At 52.2% G+C, this 15,901-nt stretch overlaps 1 protein-coding gene across 1 annotated transcript in view; it reads right to left on the bottom strand.

The window, feature by feature from the left end:
• Positions 1–6,454: 6,454 nt before the first annotated feature.
• Positions 6,455–15,901, bottom strand: part of SHB (SH2 domain containing adaptor protein B) — a 137,983-nt gene continuing 128,536 nt past the window's right edge. The window contains exon 6 of the mRNA XM_032634910.1: positions 6,455–10,497. Coding sequence (XP_032490801.1) covers positions 10,314–10,497 — 184 coding nt within the window. The 3' untranslated portion in view covers positions 6,455–10,313. The remainder of the gene's footprint in view (positions 10,498–15,901) is intronic.

Here is a 15,901-nt window from a genome sequence, read left to right as displayed (position 1 = left end):
CCCGCCTCGCTTCCCTTTGTATCCTTGGTTAGATTTCATCAAACCCTCGGAGTGGCCTTGTGTCAGCTACTGATCCTGCAGTTCACAGAACACCTGTGTGTGCTTTAGAATATACAAATCATTAAAAAACCCTGTTTCTTTTCAGTCTCAGACAACTTGCACATCTTGGACTTCACTGCACCCGGAGTTAGGAGGCCTAGGTCAAGTCATAGCCCTGACCCTTGCTGGGAGTGACCTCGGACAAGCCACTGGTCCCTGAGCCCCAGATATCTGACAAGTAACGCCGGCCTTGCATGCATCCTTTGGCCCTTGTAAGAGTCACTGAGAATAATGATCTGACTCTAACTTATAAACTGGAAGGCACACAGATGTGAGGGGTTGAAGGAAACGGAAAGGTCAGCCTGGAGAGCAACAGCGAGGCTCCTCAGGAGGCTCGTCAAATATGTGAAGTGTATGCTCTTTACTTGCAATTAGTCCAATAAGCAACTCCACTGGAGTGAAATACGGTATGGCTATAGGGGGGGTGGATCTCCCGGCCCACTTCCCCTGAGAGCACTTTGTAGATATTGACTCCAAAATTTTGTCTCATCTGCTTGAGCTGGCCTGATTAACTGCTTCTTGGGATGTGAGACATCATGCTACCTAATTTCAGCAAATGTTCTGCTGAGGTACCTACTGTGTGCCATTGTGTTCTCTTCGGGGAACTTAAGAGTCCAACGAAGGATATAAAAACAAAAACTCCGGAAATTCAGATGCATGAGGGGCCTTTCCCCTTAAGAGAGAACTAGGGATGGCTTCATAGGGGAGGAGGTGTTTGAACTGTGCCTTGGAAGATGAATGAGTGGAACTTGGACTAGCAGAGAAGGTCATAGCGGCAGGAGATAAGATTGTAAACGTCAGGTGGTGGGGACTGATAGTGCAGATCTTGACTGTCAGATGCAGGCACCTGGCATCTAATTAGTGTGGAGAGATAGATCTGGGGCTCCACAGGATAATGACAAGGCCACGCAGTAGCTTGGAGTGTTTAAAATCGGGCAACAGTTGGGGAAGGGCATTTATGTCAGAATTATGTTTGCCCTGTCTTGTGTGAACTCCTATTCAGATGTATTATTTGAAAAATAAATAAATCAGGCAGGCATCCAGCATGTTCATAAGCATAAATAATTCATTTCAGATTAGAATAGAGAGGTTATGCTCCTGTGGTAAAACCCGAAGAGGAGGAAAGATTGAAATTAAACACACAGTTGGGGCACAACAGACTTGAAAGAGTAGGGGAATCCCAGGTTGACAGGCATACGCATGTCTGGAGCTGAGCCAGTCCGTTTCTTTTATGCTGCGGGTCACAGCCCTGGCCTCTGCTCCTCCAGCTCTTAGTTCCTCGTCAGAAACCTCCCAGGTCCTTAATTGGCTCTTCTTGGGCATATGAATGTTGGAGATCAAAAACCTCTATTTTCTGATTCACGATTCATCATAAAGTTATCCTTTCATTTTTCTGTCCTCATCCACCCATTGTTTTATTCATTCTTCAGTCTCTTAAACTGTTTTCCATACCTCCAGCCTCCGTATCAGCTGTCGGATAACATCCTCTAACCCAGTTTTGATCATCTCAGTCCTCAGCTTAAAAACTTCCACGTGTTCCCTCTTTGCCTCTTCAACAAATCCAAACTCCTTAACTTGGCTCGCGGGCTCTCGATGTCCTGGCCTCTCTACCTAATCTGTTCACCTCGTCTCCAGCTACATGCTGTGCTTCAGCCATGCACAGTCTCTCAATGTTTTGCAAATCCTTGTTTCTTAGACCCTTCCCCCCCTTTCACCACTGACTCTCAACAATCAACCATGTTAAGCCTTCGAGGTCCTTTGGCTTCTCCCCTGAAAAGCGTTCTCTGATTAACCTGGGCTAACTTGGTTGCTCTTGCCTTTGCCTTCCCATAGCACAAACTTTGGGGCACCTCTAATATCTGCTTATGTTATAATCATTTGTGAAGGTGTCTCCCTTTCCTACTAGGGCAGAGCTATCTGAGTTGGTTCTGACCCTCCAGCTCAGGGCTTGGCAAAAAGGGTGTTTGCCCCAATAAAATGCTGGTGGAGAGGGTCTGGGTTCTTAGGAAAAGGGCCATGGGAATGTTGCTGTTGGATCTTTGCTTAAGCACCCTCTACTTCCCCTCCCCCCCCCCACCAAAATGCTTTCTAGAAACTTGTCTAGTGCACTCAGGCTCCGTGGGCCCTTATGTCCACAAAAACAGCTTTACGCAAGCTGTCATCGGTGGAGCCTTGGCTACTGTGAGTGGCTCTGCCCAGATAAGGTCACCAGCAGTCTTTCCCTAGCAAGGGGTCAGTGACCTTCCTTTCCCTTTTCAGCCACTCCCCTTCACACCCCCAGGCTCCAGCCACAGGCCAGCCACTGCTGGTTCACGTCCCTGCATTCTTTTACAATGTCCTCTGTGCCTCAAAGGCTCTGCCTGCTTCATGGCAAAGTCCTGTTCACCCTTCATTGCTCAGCTTACACAGAGGCTTCTTGCTGCTTTTCCTGACCTAACTACCTGACACAGAGCTGCCCCACAGTGCTATCCTTTGTGACTCGTATGCACTTTACAGATTGAAAAGCTAGATTCTAGCAGACCTACTATGAAGTCAGAATTTCCGGGGGAGAGGCCAGTTGGCCTCTCTAGCTCCAACACAAGCCTCAGGCAGTTCTTCTCAAACTCTTTGGAAAGCAACAGTTCTAAACTGATACACTGACGCATAATAGTAACCTAAAGTTTGAAACCCAGGGACCTGCAGGGCTCAGGAATGTGTGCGTGAATAAGCCTGCAGCCAAGAGAGGAAACTGGGGTCTAGTCCTAAGGAGAAATGATCAGGGCTTGAAACAGACATATACCAAGTGCTGTGAGTGCGCAGAGAAGAGCGAAAATGCACTAGCTGCAATCAGGGAAGGAAGAGGTGACCCATAAAGCATGACTAGGACTTAAAACAAGGTGGGCTCCAGAAGAAGCATGGGATGGGAGGATGTGTGTAAGGAAGGAGACACCAGGTTTCTCATTCTCCCTGACCTCATTCCTGTTCCCCAACTTTGCCTTTGTCCCAGGCACACCTACGGGCAGAGCCTATGCCCCCTGGTAGCTCTCAGGGCTCAGAACGATTGCTGACCTCTGGGTGGGATCCTGGGACACTTTACTTGGTATCTAAGTGACACATACTTGTGAAATACAAACACATTTTTATCTAGCACGGGCTGAGTCAATAAAACAACATCAAACATTTGCACAATAGTCTTTGGGTCTTCCAAGCAGTTACTTGATAGTTATTCCCTCTGGTTTACACATCATTTGTGTGCTCAGGGAAGTCCTGTGACCTGCTTGAGCTGAGTATGTATCAAGAGGTGAGGCTGGGACTGCACCGCCTCCACCATTTTTGAGAACAGAAGCACTGTTGAGAACTGCTGCCTGGCCCTTGGGGAAGGATCTGTGGATGGTGAGCTGCAGGGCAGTGGGGAGACTGGCCCTTTACACAGGACTCTCTAATCATAAGGCACCTGAGGAGCTTGTTACCAACACAGGTTCCTGGCGCCCACCCAAGACCTACTGACTCAAAATCTCCCAGAAGGGCTTAGGAATTTGTAATTTACAAGAGGCCCAAGTGAACTATATGACGAGGCAAAGGTAGGATGCACTGAACTAGATGTGGCATGTTGCAAGGTCAGCAGACCTGGGTTTGAATCCTAGAACCACCACTTCCTGGTTTTGTACCTGGGGCAAAGCTCTCCCCCTCTCAGAGCCTCAATATCCCCACTTCAGAATGAGGATCCTTCCTGAACCCACCTTCTGCCTCCCTGAGGGAGGCTTTCCCGATGGCAGTAAGCCCGCTGTAAGTGGGAACTTTTACCATTGTTAAATCATTTAACAAATACTTATTGAGCACCCGCTATGTGCCAGGAGCTCTCCTAGACCCCTGCTTGTATGGAGTCTACATTCTAGTGGATGGAGACAGACAAATAATGAACATGATATGTGTTTAATATTTAAACAGTAAAGACACTGCATGGATTTGATGCTTAAACAATAAAGACAATAAATAGGTTTAATATTGAAATAAACAGATGTGACAATTATTTAAATAGTAAACACAACACCTGCTTATTGTTTAAATAGTCTAGTATGTTAGCATTAATTTAAATAAATAAAGATGGGACAGCAGAAGATGAGCGGTAGGGGAATGGAGAGAGGCGCTCTGGACTTCAGTCTGGAGAGGAAAAGGATCTTGAACGCTGATCCTTCATGATGTTCAATAGAGCTGGGGTATTTTTAATTTGTAAAGTGGACTCCTCTTTCACCTCCTAAAATGCCCCAGCCTTCCTGGAACCCCAGACCCTCTTTCCTTTGAAATCCTGTGGCTGTAATGACCCCTGCCTTTCCTATGAAAGCTCACCTTGTTCTCATCGTAGCTGACGTTGTCTGAAGTTTGACGAAAACTCAGGCATGCAAAGGGCGTTCATCCAAGGCTGTGTGTAATCTTTGCAATAACCCGTGAGGTCACTTCTCGTGCCATTTTACGGTGGAGGAAATGGAAGCTTTTTGCACATTGCCCACGTCACATAGCTGGAAAGGATGGAGTTAGGATATGAGCCTGGGCTTCAGTTTCTGTCTGTGTAACAGGCCAAGTGACTTAAGAGCTGCCTTCCCCTCCCCCTGAGACTGGCTGCAATGCTGAAGAGAACCACATGAGGGAGCCAGAACCACACTGGTGACATCCTGCCACCCAGTCAGATCATGGCCCCTTCAAAACTGTCCCCCAAAGCCAGAGATGATACTAGTCACTGAAGGCTGGGACGCTCCCACTCAGGAGGGAGCAAGAGAGAAGGAACTGCTTCATAAACTCTATCCTAGAAGAATCCCCACCCCTACCCCAGTCTTCCCAGAGCTGCTGCACTGGCCAGAGTAACCCTCTGAGCTGGCCACCCTCAAGCACCGGTGGTATGTGGAGATGGACTTGCTGTGTGTCTTTGAGCAACCTCCTATCCCTCTCTGAACCTCAGTTTCTGGCCCACGCCGCTTGGTCTCTGTGCATAGATGAGGGAGGGCAGGTCGTCCACCACTTCCTGTCGACTAGTTGAGGAAGATGTTTCCTGTGCTCAGCTTCCTGCTCCAGGTCACCAGCTCGTTCCAGGCCCTGTTTCATGCTCCATGTTTGTTAAATTGAACCAAAACGGAAATTAAAAACTCTCCCAAACATAAAAGTGACCACCAGAGACATTTTTCTCCTCTCTTCAGGAAATATTCCTGGTCACAGAGCACTGGCATCGGCCTGGTGGGCCCAGGAACATGCCAGGCTTTGCCGTCCCTTGAACAGGGAGCCGTGTGTGTGTGTGTGTGTGTGTGTGTGCGTGTGCGTGCGTGTGTGTGTGTGTGTGTGCTGTGGTGGGGGCGTGCTCTGAGGGGCTTAGGAGTTGGAGGTGTGGATTCTGTCTGGGTTACTGGAATATGGAATCGAAGCCTGAGACTTGGGGGTAGTGGGGGAGGAAGAGGCCCACTGGGGCACAGCGGGCCACAACCTTGGGAGAGAGGGAGAGGCAGTGAGTTCCTCCAGGGCCAGGTGGGAGTCGGCCTCCACTCCAGAGCAGGCTTCCAGGCGAGCCAGGGGTCCCTATGCCTCCTCAGGTGCTGACCTGTGTGTGAGGAAGGGGCTTGGGCTACAGACCGTCCTGCTCAGGCTGCATAAGGACATCATCATGATGATGGCATGAGAGCACACAATGGGAAACAGTATGCCCGTCACGCCCTGCCTGCCGCTCTCCAGGAAACAGGCCAGCATCTCCTAGTCTTCAGGGAGACCAAAAATGGCTTCCGGCCACAAGGGGATCGACGCCCCTCCCCTTGCCCTGCTCTGTTCTTCTGCCTCCACCGGATGAAGCCCTTGGAGGCCCAGAGACCTTGCCATCTCCTACCATGCAGGCTGTGCCACACCAGGCCTATCTGACTCCCCCGATCATCCCCCCACCTGTTTACCTCTGCCGGGAACACCAGGCTTCCAGGCTCCTCACTCATCCGCCAAGGCCCAACTTGTTCCTCAGCTGCAAGCAGATTCAACTCCCCCTCATCTGGGCACGCACGGCCCCCGTCTATTACATCACGTGTAGTTGCCTGTTTGTTTTTCCGCCACACTGGAAACTTCCTGAGGGTAGGGGTTGGGTCCTATTCTCCTCTGTATCCACCAGGCCCAAGGATGGGTAGGCACTCAACAAATGTTTGCTGAACAAATTAATGTGTTTCCATTTAACAAGCTCACTAGGGCTCTAGCTTCCTCCTAATTAGGAAGCAGGAAGGTTCCTTCTTCTTGTAAGATCCACCTTTGGGGGATGATGGCAGAACTTCAGCTTCTGCGAGAAGGCTGCAATCAAACTAGATCCTGGGGCACACGTTTGCATTTTAAGGAAATAAAACATGCGTGCTCAGTGAGGTACATTTAAACAAGACACTTGTATATTAAAAGCTTCACATTAAATATACATTATACAGCTTATCCAGCTTATCGCACAGAATTATTGTATCAGTAGATCTTTACAGGACACTTTTTCGCAGTAGGTGGCAGTCCCAAGGCTCCTGGCAGTGACACAACAGCCCTGAGGAAAGGGGAGGGGCTGGGGGCTGTCAGTGCCTAGGGGATACCTGAGTGGGTCTCTGGGGGGTTCTGGAAGGTGCTCCTGCATCTACAGCCCCGGGCTGTGCTGGCTCCACCGGACAACTTGCCCCATTTGTCTTTGCTGGTAATCAATTCTGGAAGGTATCGGTTTGCTGGATGACATGGCAGTTTGCTGGATGACCATCTGATCCAGCCAGGACCCTTCATGAGCATCGATGGGCCAACTCCAAATGCCAGCCTGCCCTGTCTGCCCACTTTTGCACGCACTGTCCCTGGGGTCTGTGAGAGCACATGGTAAGCCCGGATGTCTGTCCCTGCTGGGCCCTTGGTCAAGTGACAGCAAGCACTTCCCTGAAGCCAGCCAGAGCTCGGTGTTCCAAATCTTAAAAAGCCAATCTCCGGGTCCTGTGACTGTAGGAGAAGCAGAGCGTCTGCCAAGGGCTCCACCTGTTGACGCCAGGCCCTTCCTGGAAGTTAAACCATGATTCCCCTCTGCTCACCCACTCGCCACTGAGGGGCACCAGCCTGGAACTGCCCTGGGAGGGGAGGCACAGCTCAGCTGGGATTGGCTGAGTTTCCTGAAGAGGAGCCTTTTTACCATTTTCTTTAGAAGAGGTGTTCTGTGAGCCTCTCTCCTGACAGGCAGGTGGGCCATCTCTCCCCACAAAGCCTCCTTTCTTTCTGGGCTGTCATCTTGTTCTGGGGCGGTCGGGGCACTGCCCAAAAGGCCCTGACTCCTCAGTGCTCAAGGACATTACTGCTGAAGTGGTCGGGGCATTATGGTCAATAATGAAGCCAGCGACGGAGGGAAAGAAAGGGGAAAAAACCCGACAGTCCTGTGGCTCTGAGCAACGCAGCCTGTTAGGGGCTAGAGGTTGTGTTCTGAGACAAAATGCTGAGGCGAGATATTGTGTGGCAGGGAGCTTTTTTTTTTTCCCTCAAAGAAATCCAGCTCATTTTTTCCCCCCATTAATTGGCAGCAGATGAAAAAAAAAAAGCCAAAACAAAACCCCAACCAACGCCAGTAACCTGAATGTGAGTGTTTCTGAAAGGGAAAAGCCGTTTCAATTGTTAGATGTCCAAGAAAACATGAATACACGCCGACAGAGGAAACGGTCACAATTAGAGGAAGAAGAGGGAGAGGTTCATAAAATTAAGGAAAAAAATTCCTTTTAGCAGCTCCCATCCTGTAAGCTGGCTCCTCTGCCGTCCTCAGTCCCAATGGGGAGCTGCCGGTTGGGCCTCCCAGGGAAACTTCAGGAAGACGAAGACAGGGGAAGGAGGGAGGGCCCAGGAATCCCTTAAAAGAGCAAAGGCAAGACCAGAGGGCGAAGCAGCCTCGGTTTTCCTCAGACCACAGGCAGAGCCTCTTCTGAGGAGAGGTCTGCTCTGAAGACTGTCCACTGAGAAGGGTTGTGGGCTCCTGCACTGCCCCACCTGAGGCCTCAGGAAGGGCCCTGTGGGAATCTGCACTTGCTGGAGGACGAGGCACTAATGCAAAATCCACCCCACCCCCGGCTCCATGGGCAGCCTTCCTCGTCCCCAACGTCTAACTGGATCCTTGGGATCCAGTCTCCTTCAGCACCTCTGTTTGGATAAGTGCCAACTCCTCACTCATCTTCTCACTCACCAGAAAAATAAATAAATAAAGAGGAAAGCGTGAATCATTCCAGGTACTCCTGCCTTAAAGGATGTTTTGGAAAACGCAAAGCGGGTAAAAGGTCAGGATTGAGGCTTTGGAGACTAGACCCAGGCCACAGGCAATGAGGCAACCATGAGGTGGACGGGCCTGTGGGATCCATGGATGGGAGGGTCTCGGGCTGCCCGGACTGAGACGAGGACTCGGGAGGCTGACCCAAGAGTTGGACTGGGCAGGAAGTAGATGCCAAGGAAACAGCTTTGGCCACAACCCACAAAAATCCACAGCAGCCACCTAAAGGGGCACGGATTCTAGTCCTGCCCTGCCCTGGCTTGACAGGCGGCCGGGGCAAGTCCTCTCTCCTCGCTGGGCCTCTGTCTCTAATGTGAACGGTGAGTCTGAAGCATCGTGGAAGGCCTGGCAGTGCTGGTGATGTTCAAACTCGGTTCAGCCCCCTCCTGCTGGGGACGATGGTCACCGAAATTCCATTGTGCTCAGACCACTGGCAGGCAGACTGACGTGTGCTTGGCGAAGGCGCTGACACTTGTGCTCTCTCTGGATCCCTTGCACCTCCTTCAGTGGATGGAAGCCATGCCTTTCATGCTGCTGGGTGGTATTCTTCTCTTTCTTCCACTGCATTTAACATGCATGGTACGGTGGTAGGTGGGTGGGAGGGAAAGGAAGGGGAACTGAGTAACAGCAATCTCACTGAGGGTCTGCGCTATGTGAGCAAGACCCCCGCTCCTGTCAAGGGCAGGGGCTAGATAGGGGTGGAGTGTGGGAGTGTGTGTGCGGGTGTTCTTATCTGTGTGGAGGCAGTGCGGACGACCAGGAGCTCCGGCTCCATGTCCCGAGAGGTCAGGATTTGCTTTCTCCCAGGGTGACAGCAAGGCCATGTAGAGCCAAAGCACTGGCTCTAGAGCATCCTCTGCTTATGGGCTGTGTTAACTTAGACAAGCTACTTTCCCTCTCTGAGTCTCCTTTTCCCCACATGTTAAATGCCTCACAGGGTAGCAGTGACCCCAGTTAATGGGGAGAGCCCTTTATGCACTGCTGGGTGCTGTGCACCTGAGGGGTTAACACAGACCTGCCATCACTGCATCGCTGTAGGCAGAAGGGGGAGCGTGGGTGCTGAGTCAACATTTGAGGCTACCATTGCTGGAGCCTGAATGCGCCTTCCTGCAGCTCGACTCTCAGGGGGCAAAGCAAATCCCTCTGCCCCAGCGGCTGCCTCAGCCCTGAGCTGGGGGCTCTGCCTCCTTCCCACGTGCCCAGAGGGGACACACCTTGCTCTGGGGACGAAACCCGCAGGTAAGCACTGGCCCCCCCAGAGACCCACTGCAGTATATTAAAAAAAGGGATGAGAATATATATTAAATGACTATTTTATTTACACACCCTATTCATAAATAACTGAATCCTTTTCTTGACCGCACAATGATTCCTTGGAGATCTCCTAATGATTACACTGAATGGCTAAAAGTGGACTAGTGGGCTTATATCTGTGTGTGGCCATGTTCTCCCACGTATGTGCTCACACTCGCACACACACGCTGACACACACACACCAGAGGGGAGGCGGGATTCCCAGGGCCTTCAGGGCTCTCAAAGCACCAGCATTTGGCTCCCAGCACCAGTGGGGCCCCGGTGGGAAAACTGCACCCCGTACACAGGTGTGAATTCCTGACGGCTGGAGAACAAAGAGCTGCAACCCCGGGAGCTCCCGCCCCGCCCCTCGGAGCTGCTCTCCTTTGTTCATCCTGGAAGGCATCTCTTTGGATTTGCAAATATTTTAATTCACAGAAACTCGAAGAGGGGTTGGGGGAGGGGGCTGCGGTGGCGGGCTGGCCGTCCCTCAGTCTTTATCCAGGCCTTCTCCAGCCCCCATGAGTGGCAACAGCATTCTAGAGACATGCAGTGGTGTGCTAGTACCATACACACGACACAAACTGGACACGGCTGGCAACAGCGGCCGGGCGGGTCGGCAGGGGCCACCGGCTCCTCCACGTCTGGGCCCTGTCACAGGGCAGGGAGGGGCTCACAGGGTCCGCACAGCCACGGGGTAGAGGAGGGACAAGTGCTCGGCCCCTTTGATGGGCAGCTTTCTGGTGGTGTAGTAGTGGATGACTTCTGGGACACTGTCGAACGGGGGGCTGTTCTGACCCAGGACATATTTCTCTTTGGTTTTGGCCAGTTTCATGTGCATGAAGCCCTGGTTGCTCCTGTGAACAAAGCGCAGAGAGTATTAGGACGTGCAGAATGATGAAGGCCCAAGAGCAATCAGGAAAGCAATTCCTAGAGAGCTACTCACTTTTGCTCTGAACCGAGGTGTGTCACGAATTCACACTCATTATCCAAGAGAACTCTCCCTCTGGCCATATTCCTGCTAAGGTGTGAAGATTCCTTGCTGCCCGGGACAGAAGAGATCCCAGCCAAGAAGCAGACTTGAGCTGCACCTCTCCCAGCCAGGAACAGAGCCCAGGACCGGCTGAAATGCAGCTGTACCTAAGAGCCCCCTCAATCCCAGCAGCAGACAGGGAATCGGCAGCAAACACTGTAGGAGAGTCTTTCGACCTCAGGAGCTTTGAGGGACTTCCTCAGGAAAACAAAGAAGCCCCCAAACTTGGCCCCTCTTCCTATTACTGATGCAGATGAGAATTTAAGCCTTGCCCTGCGGGCACAGTGTTTAAGTCCCCAATGCCCTGACAAGTAGGCAGGACAGGGGTCATCACCCCCACTTCACGGAGTAGGAAAAAGAGTGTGGCAGGATGACAGGCGAGCTGTTTTCCAAAAACTGATGCTCTCTCTTCAGTAGTATGGAACTGCCAAGCCAGGGACTACATTTCCCAGCCTCCCTTGTAGCCACTGTAGTCACGTGACTGCTCTAAGCCAATAGAATCTAGGGAGAATGTGTGTTCCCCAGCTTTGCCCCAATGCAGGCACTCTCCTGTCTGTGCTTCCTCTCTCTGCTCAGTAAAACCTGCCTGCCTCCTTCTCCAAGGTCCAGGTGTAGTGTTTCCTCTGCCAGGAAGTCTTCCAGGTTCCCACTGGCAGAGCTCCTTCCTTCTTCCAGCTGCACCGAGGATATAACGCCTCCATCAGCACTCGCCCTCCTGAACTGTGATTACTTGTCCATCTTCTCAATTCCCCTGAGAGCTCCAGAGGAGTGCGCAGGCTCTGTGCCCACCATGCTCAGCATCCTCCGAAATGGGTAGTGGGTGGGTTCCTCGGAGGTCAGAGCAGAGCCCTATGTCCGTGACCCTCGCAGCTTGCCAGCTGCACCAGCATGCTGGGTGGGGTGTTGTTTCCACCCGGCCCTAGCAGACCTCTCCCACCTCCCACCCAGGACTCTGGCCACATCGGGTCGCTAACCCCTCCATCAACCTGCCTGTGCTCAGGCTGCCCTTTCCCTGCTCACTCAGCTCCAAGATTTAGCCACCACACTTGTGGATGCTTGGTTTCCAAAGCACAGTCCAAATTTACTGAGGGTGTGTCACTTAGTGAGAAAGCTGGGGCTCTGACCTCCTGCGCCTTCTCCAGAGCCCATCCTTGGGCACCGATAACTTGTGAGCAGCCCTAGAGGCCCGGCTCCTAGGAGACCAGGCCCACCCCAGGCAAGGCCGAGAGCTCCGTGTGGACACAGGTTTGCAGTTTGTAGTCCTTCTGAGCTTTGATTCTTCTTGCTTCAGCTGTCCCCACATCTCTTCCATCCGGGACCGGGTTCCACACGCTTACCGGCGCCTGCTCTATTAATGCGTCAATTTGGACTGCAGGACCATTTTCAAATGGGCAGAGCAAATGCTTAATGAAGTGCAAGCACTGAGCAATACAGCTGCTCATAATAACGTATTTAGAGATGTCACCCTTAGCTTAAAGGAAATTGTTCGGAGTGCAATTATGTTTCAAGGGAGAATAATTCCTGTAAAGAACTGAAATTTAAATCAAGATTTTTTAAGGCTGACAATGTTCTAATTACAGAGCCTGTGGCAAGTTCTGCTCCTCAGTGAAGGGTCATTTCATTGGAGAATTGCCTTGTCACATCTAGAAGCAGGAGGCACACTTGCTTAAGCTGTTAGAAAGGAACTGGTGCACGCCTTAAGTGAAAAAACGTGCAACTCCCTCTGAGCGAAGACTCCGCTACCTGCTACCCACATCCATGGAGAGATGGCAAATCTGTGCTGGCCTGGAAAGGGCTGTAATTCCTTGAAGGCAGGGCTGAAATTGTGTGGCTAAGAAAACCAGGCACAGTTAAAAAGCTTTGCATTCTGGGAGGCCACGCGCTCAGCTTTGCCTGGAGAAGGGGTGTGGACAGGAGACAGCAGAGCTGGAGCTGCAGGTGAGTGACATGGGGGGGTGTGTGTGGCCTTGGACATGTCATGCCCTCTGTGTGGGGTGATATTTTGGGCTTTATGTACCACAGTCTACAGCTGGGGCTGCAAAGCGCAGGATGTGTTAGATCACAGCAACCAGTTGTGTCCTGGTCTGAACGCCAAAGCTCTCATGGCACTGCAGGTACGAAGTTGCAGGGGGAGCTGATTTAATTTCTAAGGAGGTTAAAGAAAATAACTCATACGGGTTAATGGGGTATTTTCACACCAGTTGTTCTTAAAATATTCAGTGAGGGAAGTGGGCAGGGATGATGGTAACAGAGGACAGAGCCAGAGACAGAAGCTGAAGCTCCTCTGTTCCCAGGCCGAGGGCTTGCGAGGTCACCAGATATTAGGAACTCCACACTAACACCTCCACCTCAACAGACACAGGCAGCCGCTGGTACCTTCCTGCAGTCCCTCCTGACTCTCCAGGCCCACTGTTTGTTCTTCTGACGCTCGTATTTCAGTACACACTAGTTTATAACCCTGAGCTGGGCTGTACTGAGGGGGCAGGCAGTTACAAAGTTCGGAGCCCAAGGCAGAGAACTCAGGCCCGTGACCCCTGAGTCCAGGGCCTGACCATTCCCGGCAGAGGGAGAGCTGGCCCTCACCCTGCAGCCCCGGCAGGAACGGCCCTTCCCCCTGGGCTCACGCACTGTACCCTCTGGTTCTCTGGACCTGAGGCTCTCCTTGGGCCGTACTGGGCTCATTCCCTGCCCCCACTGGACCCATGGGGAGACTAACTGGATGGCCTCTGAGGGTGCTTCTGGGCCTAAGGTCCTGGATTCCATGTGTATGAGTATAATCTGCTGCCCACACGGTGAGGGCTTCCTGCAGGAAGGGGTCGAGGCAGCCTCACGCCCCACCTCCTCCACTGCTGCCCACGGCCTCCAGTGCCGCTGTCACAGGGTACTGGCCCGGATGGCCCTTAGGCCGATGTGTCCTGGGCACTTCCTGTGAGCCAGGCCATGTGCTAAGCACTGAGACTCAGATGGGAGGTGGCTGACCCAGGGTCACACAGCAATCAGCAGTGGCGATGCTGCTTCCTTCCCTGGTGGGCCTTTCCCAGAGCCCACGCTCCTGACCTCAGTGCTGTCCAGCTCCAGGAGAGAGCCCTACTTAGCCCCCAACACTCCACGTGAGGCCAGGCGCGTGGTGGGCGAGAGGCATCAGAGCCTGAACAAGTGACTCCTTGACTCCAGGCCTCAGTCCCCACGACACCCACCCTGCAGGGCTGATGATGGGTCAGAGCAGCACAGGGGCTAGCAGTGAAAGGCCATCCTGGGGATTGGGGACAGTGTGTCCTGACCGGCGGAGTCCCCAGCCACGGAGGGACCATCACACGGAGTTGGGGGGCCCTGCGAGGTAAGCAGGATTTCTTTCTGAGACAATCTGTCAAACCCGGACTTATGCAAAGGTCAGGCAGAGCCTTGCCAACACATAGCTACGGGGTGTGCGGCAGTGATATACCCTGATGGGTCACAAGGTCCCCACGAGCGAGGTGCCACCTAACAACAGTTGAAGATTTAAAAACAGCTGCCAGGGATGGCTTTAAAGACTCCCAACTCGGGGGCTTCTCTGGTGGCACAGTGGTTAAGAATCCGCCTGCCAATGCAGGGGACGTGGGTTCGAGCCCTGGGCCAGGAAGATCCCACATGCCGCGGAGCAACTAAGCCCGTGCGCCACAACTACTGAGCCCACGTGCCGCAACTACTGAAGCCCGTGCGCCTAGAGCCCGTGCTCTGCAACAAGAGAAGCCACCGCAACGAGAAGCCCACGCACTGCAACGAAGAGTAGCCCCCGCTCGCCACAACCAGAGAAAGCCCGCAAGCGTCAACGAAGACCCAATGCAGCCAAAATAAATAAATAAATAAATTTATATTAAAAAAAAAAAGAAAAAAAAGACTCCCAACTCTACTTAGAAGACGACATCCAGCACAATAAGAGAAAGGATTAAATTTTCCAGGGAGTAGAGAGGGTGCATCAGATAACCAGCATGCCCAGGGATGCTGTGGTGCTCTGGACACTTTTGGAGCAAGAAGCAACCTGGGGACCATCTCGTTTCACCCCTCTTGGGGTACCCTGGAGGAAACAGGTCAGAGAGAGCAGCACTCTGGCTCAAGGCACACAGCAAGGTAAGCTGTGGTTATGGCAAGAACCTGGGGCCCACGCGTCCAGGACCAGGTAGGCCGGGTCCCAGGCCACCTCCCATCATTGCTTCTGAGAAGGCATGGGTCCCCGGGGATCTCAGACAGGCCGCCGCCTGCCAAACTCCTGTGTCAGCCCCGTCTCCTTTGATAGGACATCTTGCAAGAGCTAAGTCACAATTAGGGGTGTCTCCAGTGGGTGACCTAACTAATGAGTCTTGTAAGGCTGGTAGAGGCTGGGGATGCTATGGCTGTCAGGGCGTTCAAATGGCTCATTATCATCACAAAAAGCACCTCCTCATCACCAGGATTATCAAACGTGCCTGGCGCGCTGGGCCTAATAACAGACCCCACCTTGTCTCATAATCATGGGCTTTAATAAAACATCACTCAGCCTGCAGCTGCTGGCCCGAACAGGGTGTGAGGCCTCACCTCTTGCTTTTAGACCTAATTGCTTGATGCATATTTCATGAAGAACCTTGGGTAATAGTTATGTTAAATCGCTTCTTTTCACAATGAAGTGACTTAAAAATACTTGCATATAATATTTATGCAGGAGAAGGCAAGGAAATTGCCCTTTGGGACTAGCATGTAGGACCTGGTTACAGGAAACCACACACAGAGGTGATCTCTGGTTTACCTCTACTGAAAGGTGGTTGGGGAGCTGCTCTCTTCACTGAGATGCCCCAGAACACTGTCCCTCAGCTCGAAACCGTCCAGGGCTCCCCACTGCCACTGCAGAATGAATGCTTGAACCCCACTGTGCACCAGGCACTGAGCTGAGCCACTGCTACACGTTACCTCATTTAAGCCCACAGCAAGGTTGATAAGTTGCTTGGTGTGACTACCGTTGTTTACTGATGGGGAAACTGAGGCTGAAGGAGGTTGTGTGCCTTGTCCCATGGGACACAGTGGGACCAGGATTTCACTGTGTCTGTCTGACTTTGAAGCCTGTGGTAAGCATTCAGGGCCCTGACACTACCACTGCAGCCTCGTCTTCCCCTGCTCAGCCACCCAACCAGACGGATCCAGGTGTCCAGGTCCCTGCAGCTCTGTGAGCTCCTGAGGTCGGGAAATCTGTTCACTGGGACGTTTCTCAGCAGGTCAAG

The sequence above is a fragment of the Phocoena sinus genome, chromosome 6, assembly GCF_008692025.1.
Source record: "Phocoena sinus isolate mPhoSin1 chromosome 6, mPhoSin1.pri, whole genome shotgun sequence".
NCBI lineage: Eukaryota > Metazoa > Chordata > Mammalia > Artiodactyla > Phocoenidae > Phocoena > Phocoena sinus.
The sequence above is the reverse complement of the archived record's forward strand: the minus strand, read 5'-3'. Positions and strand labels throughout refer to the sequence as shown.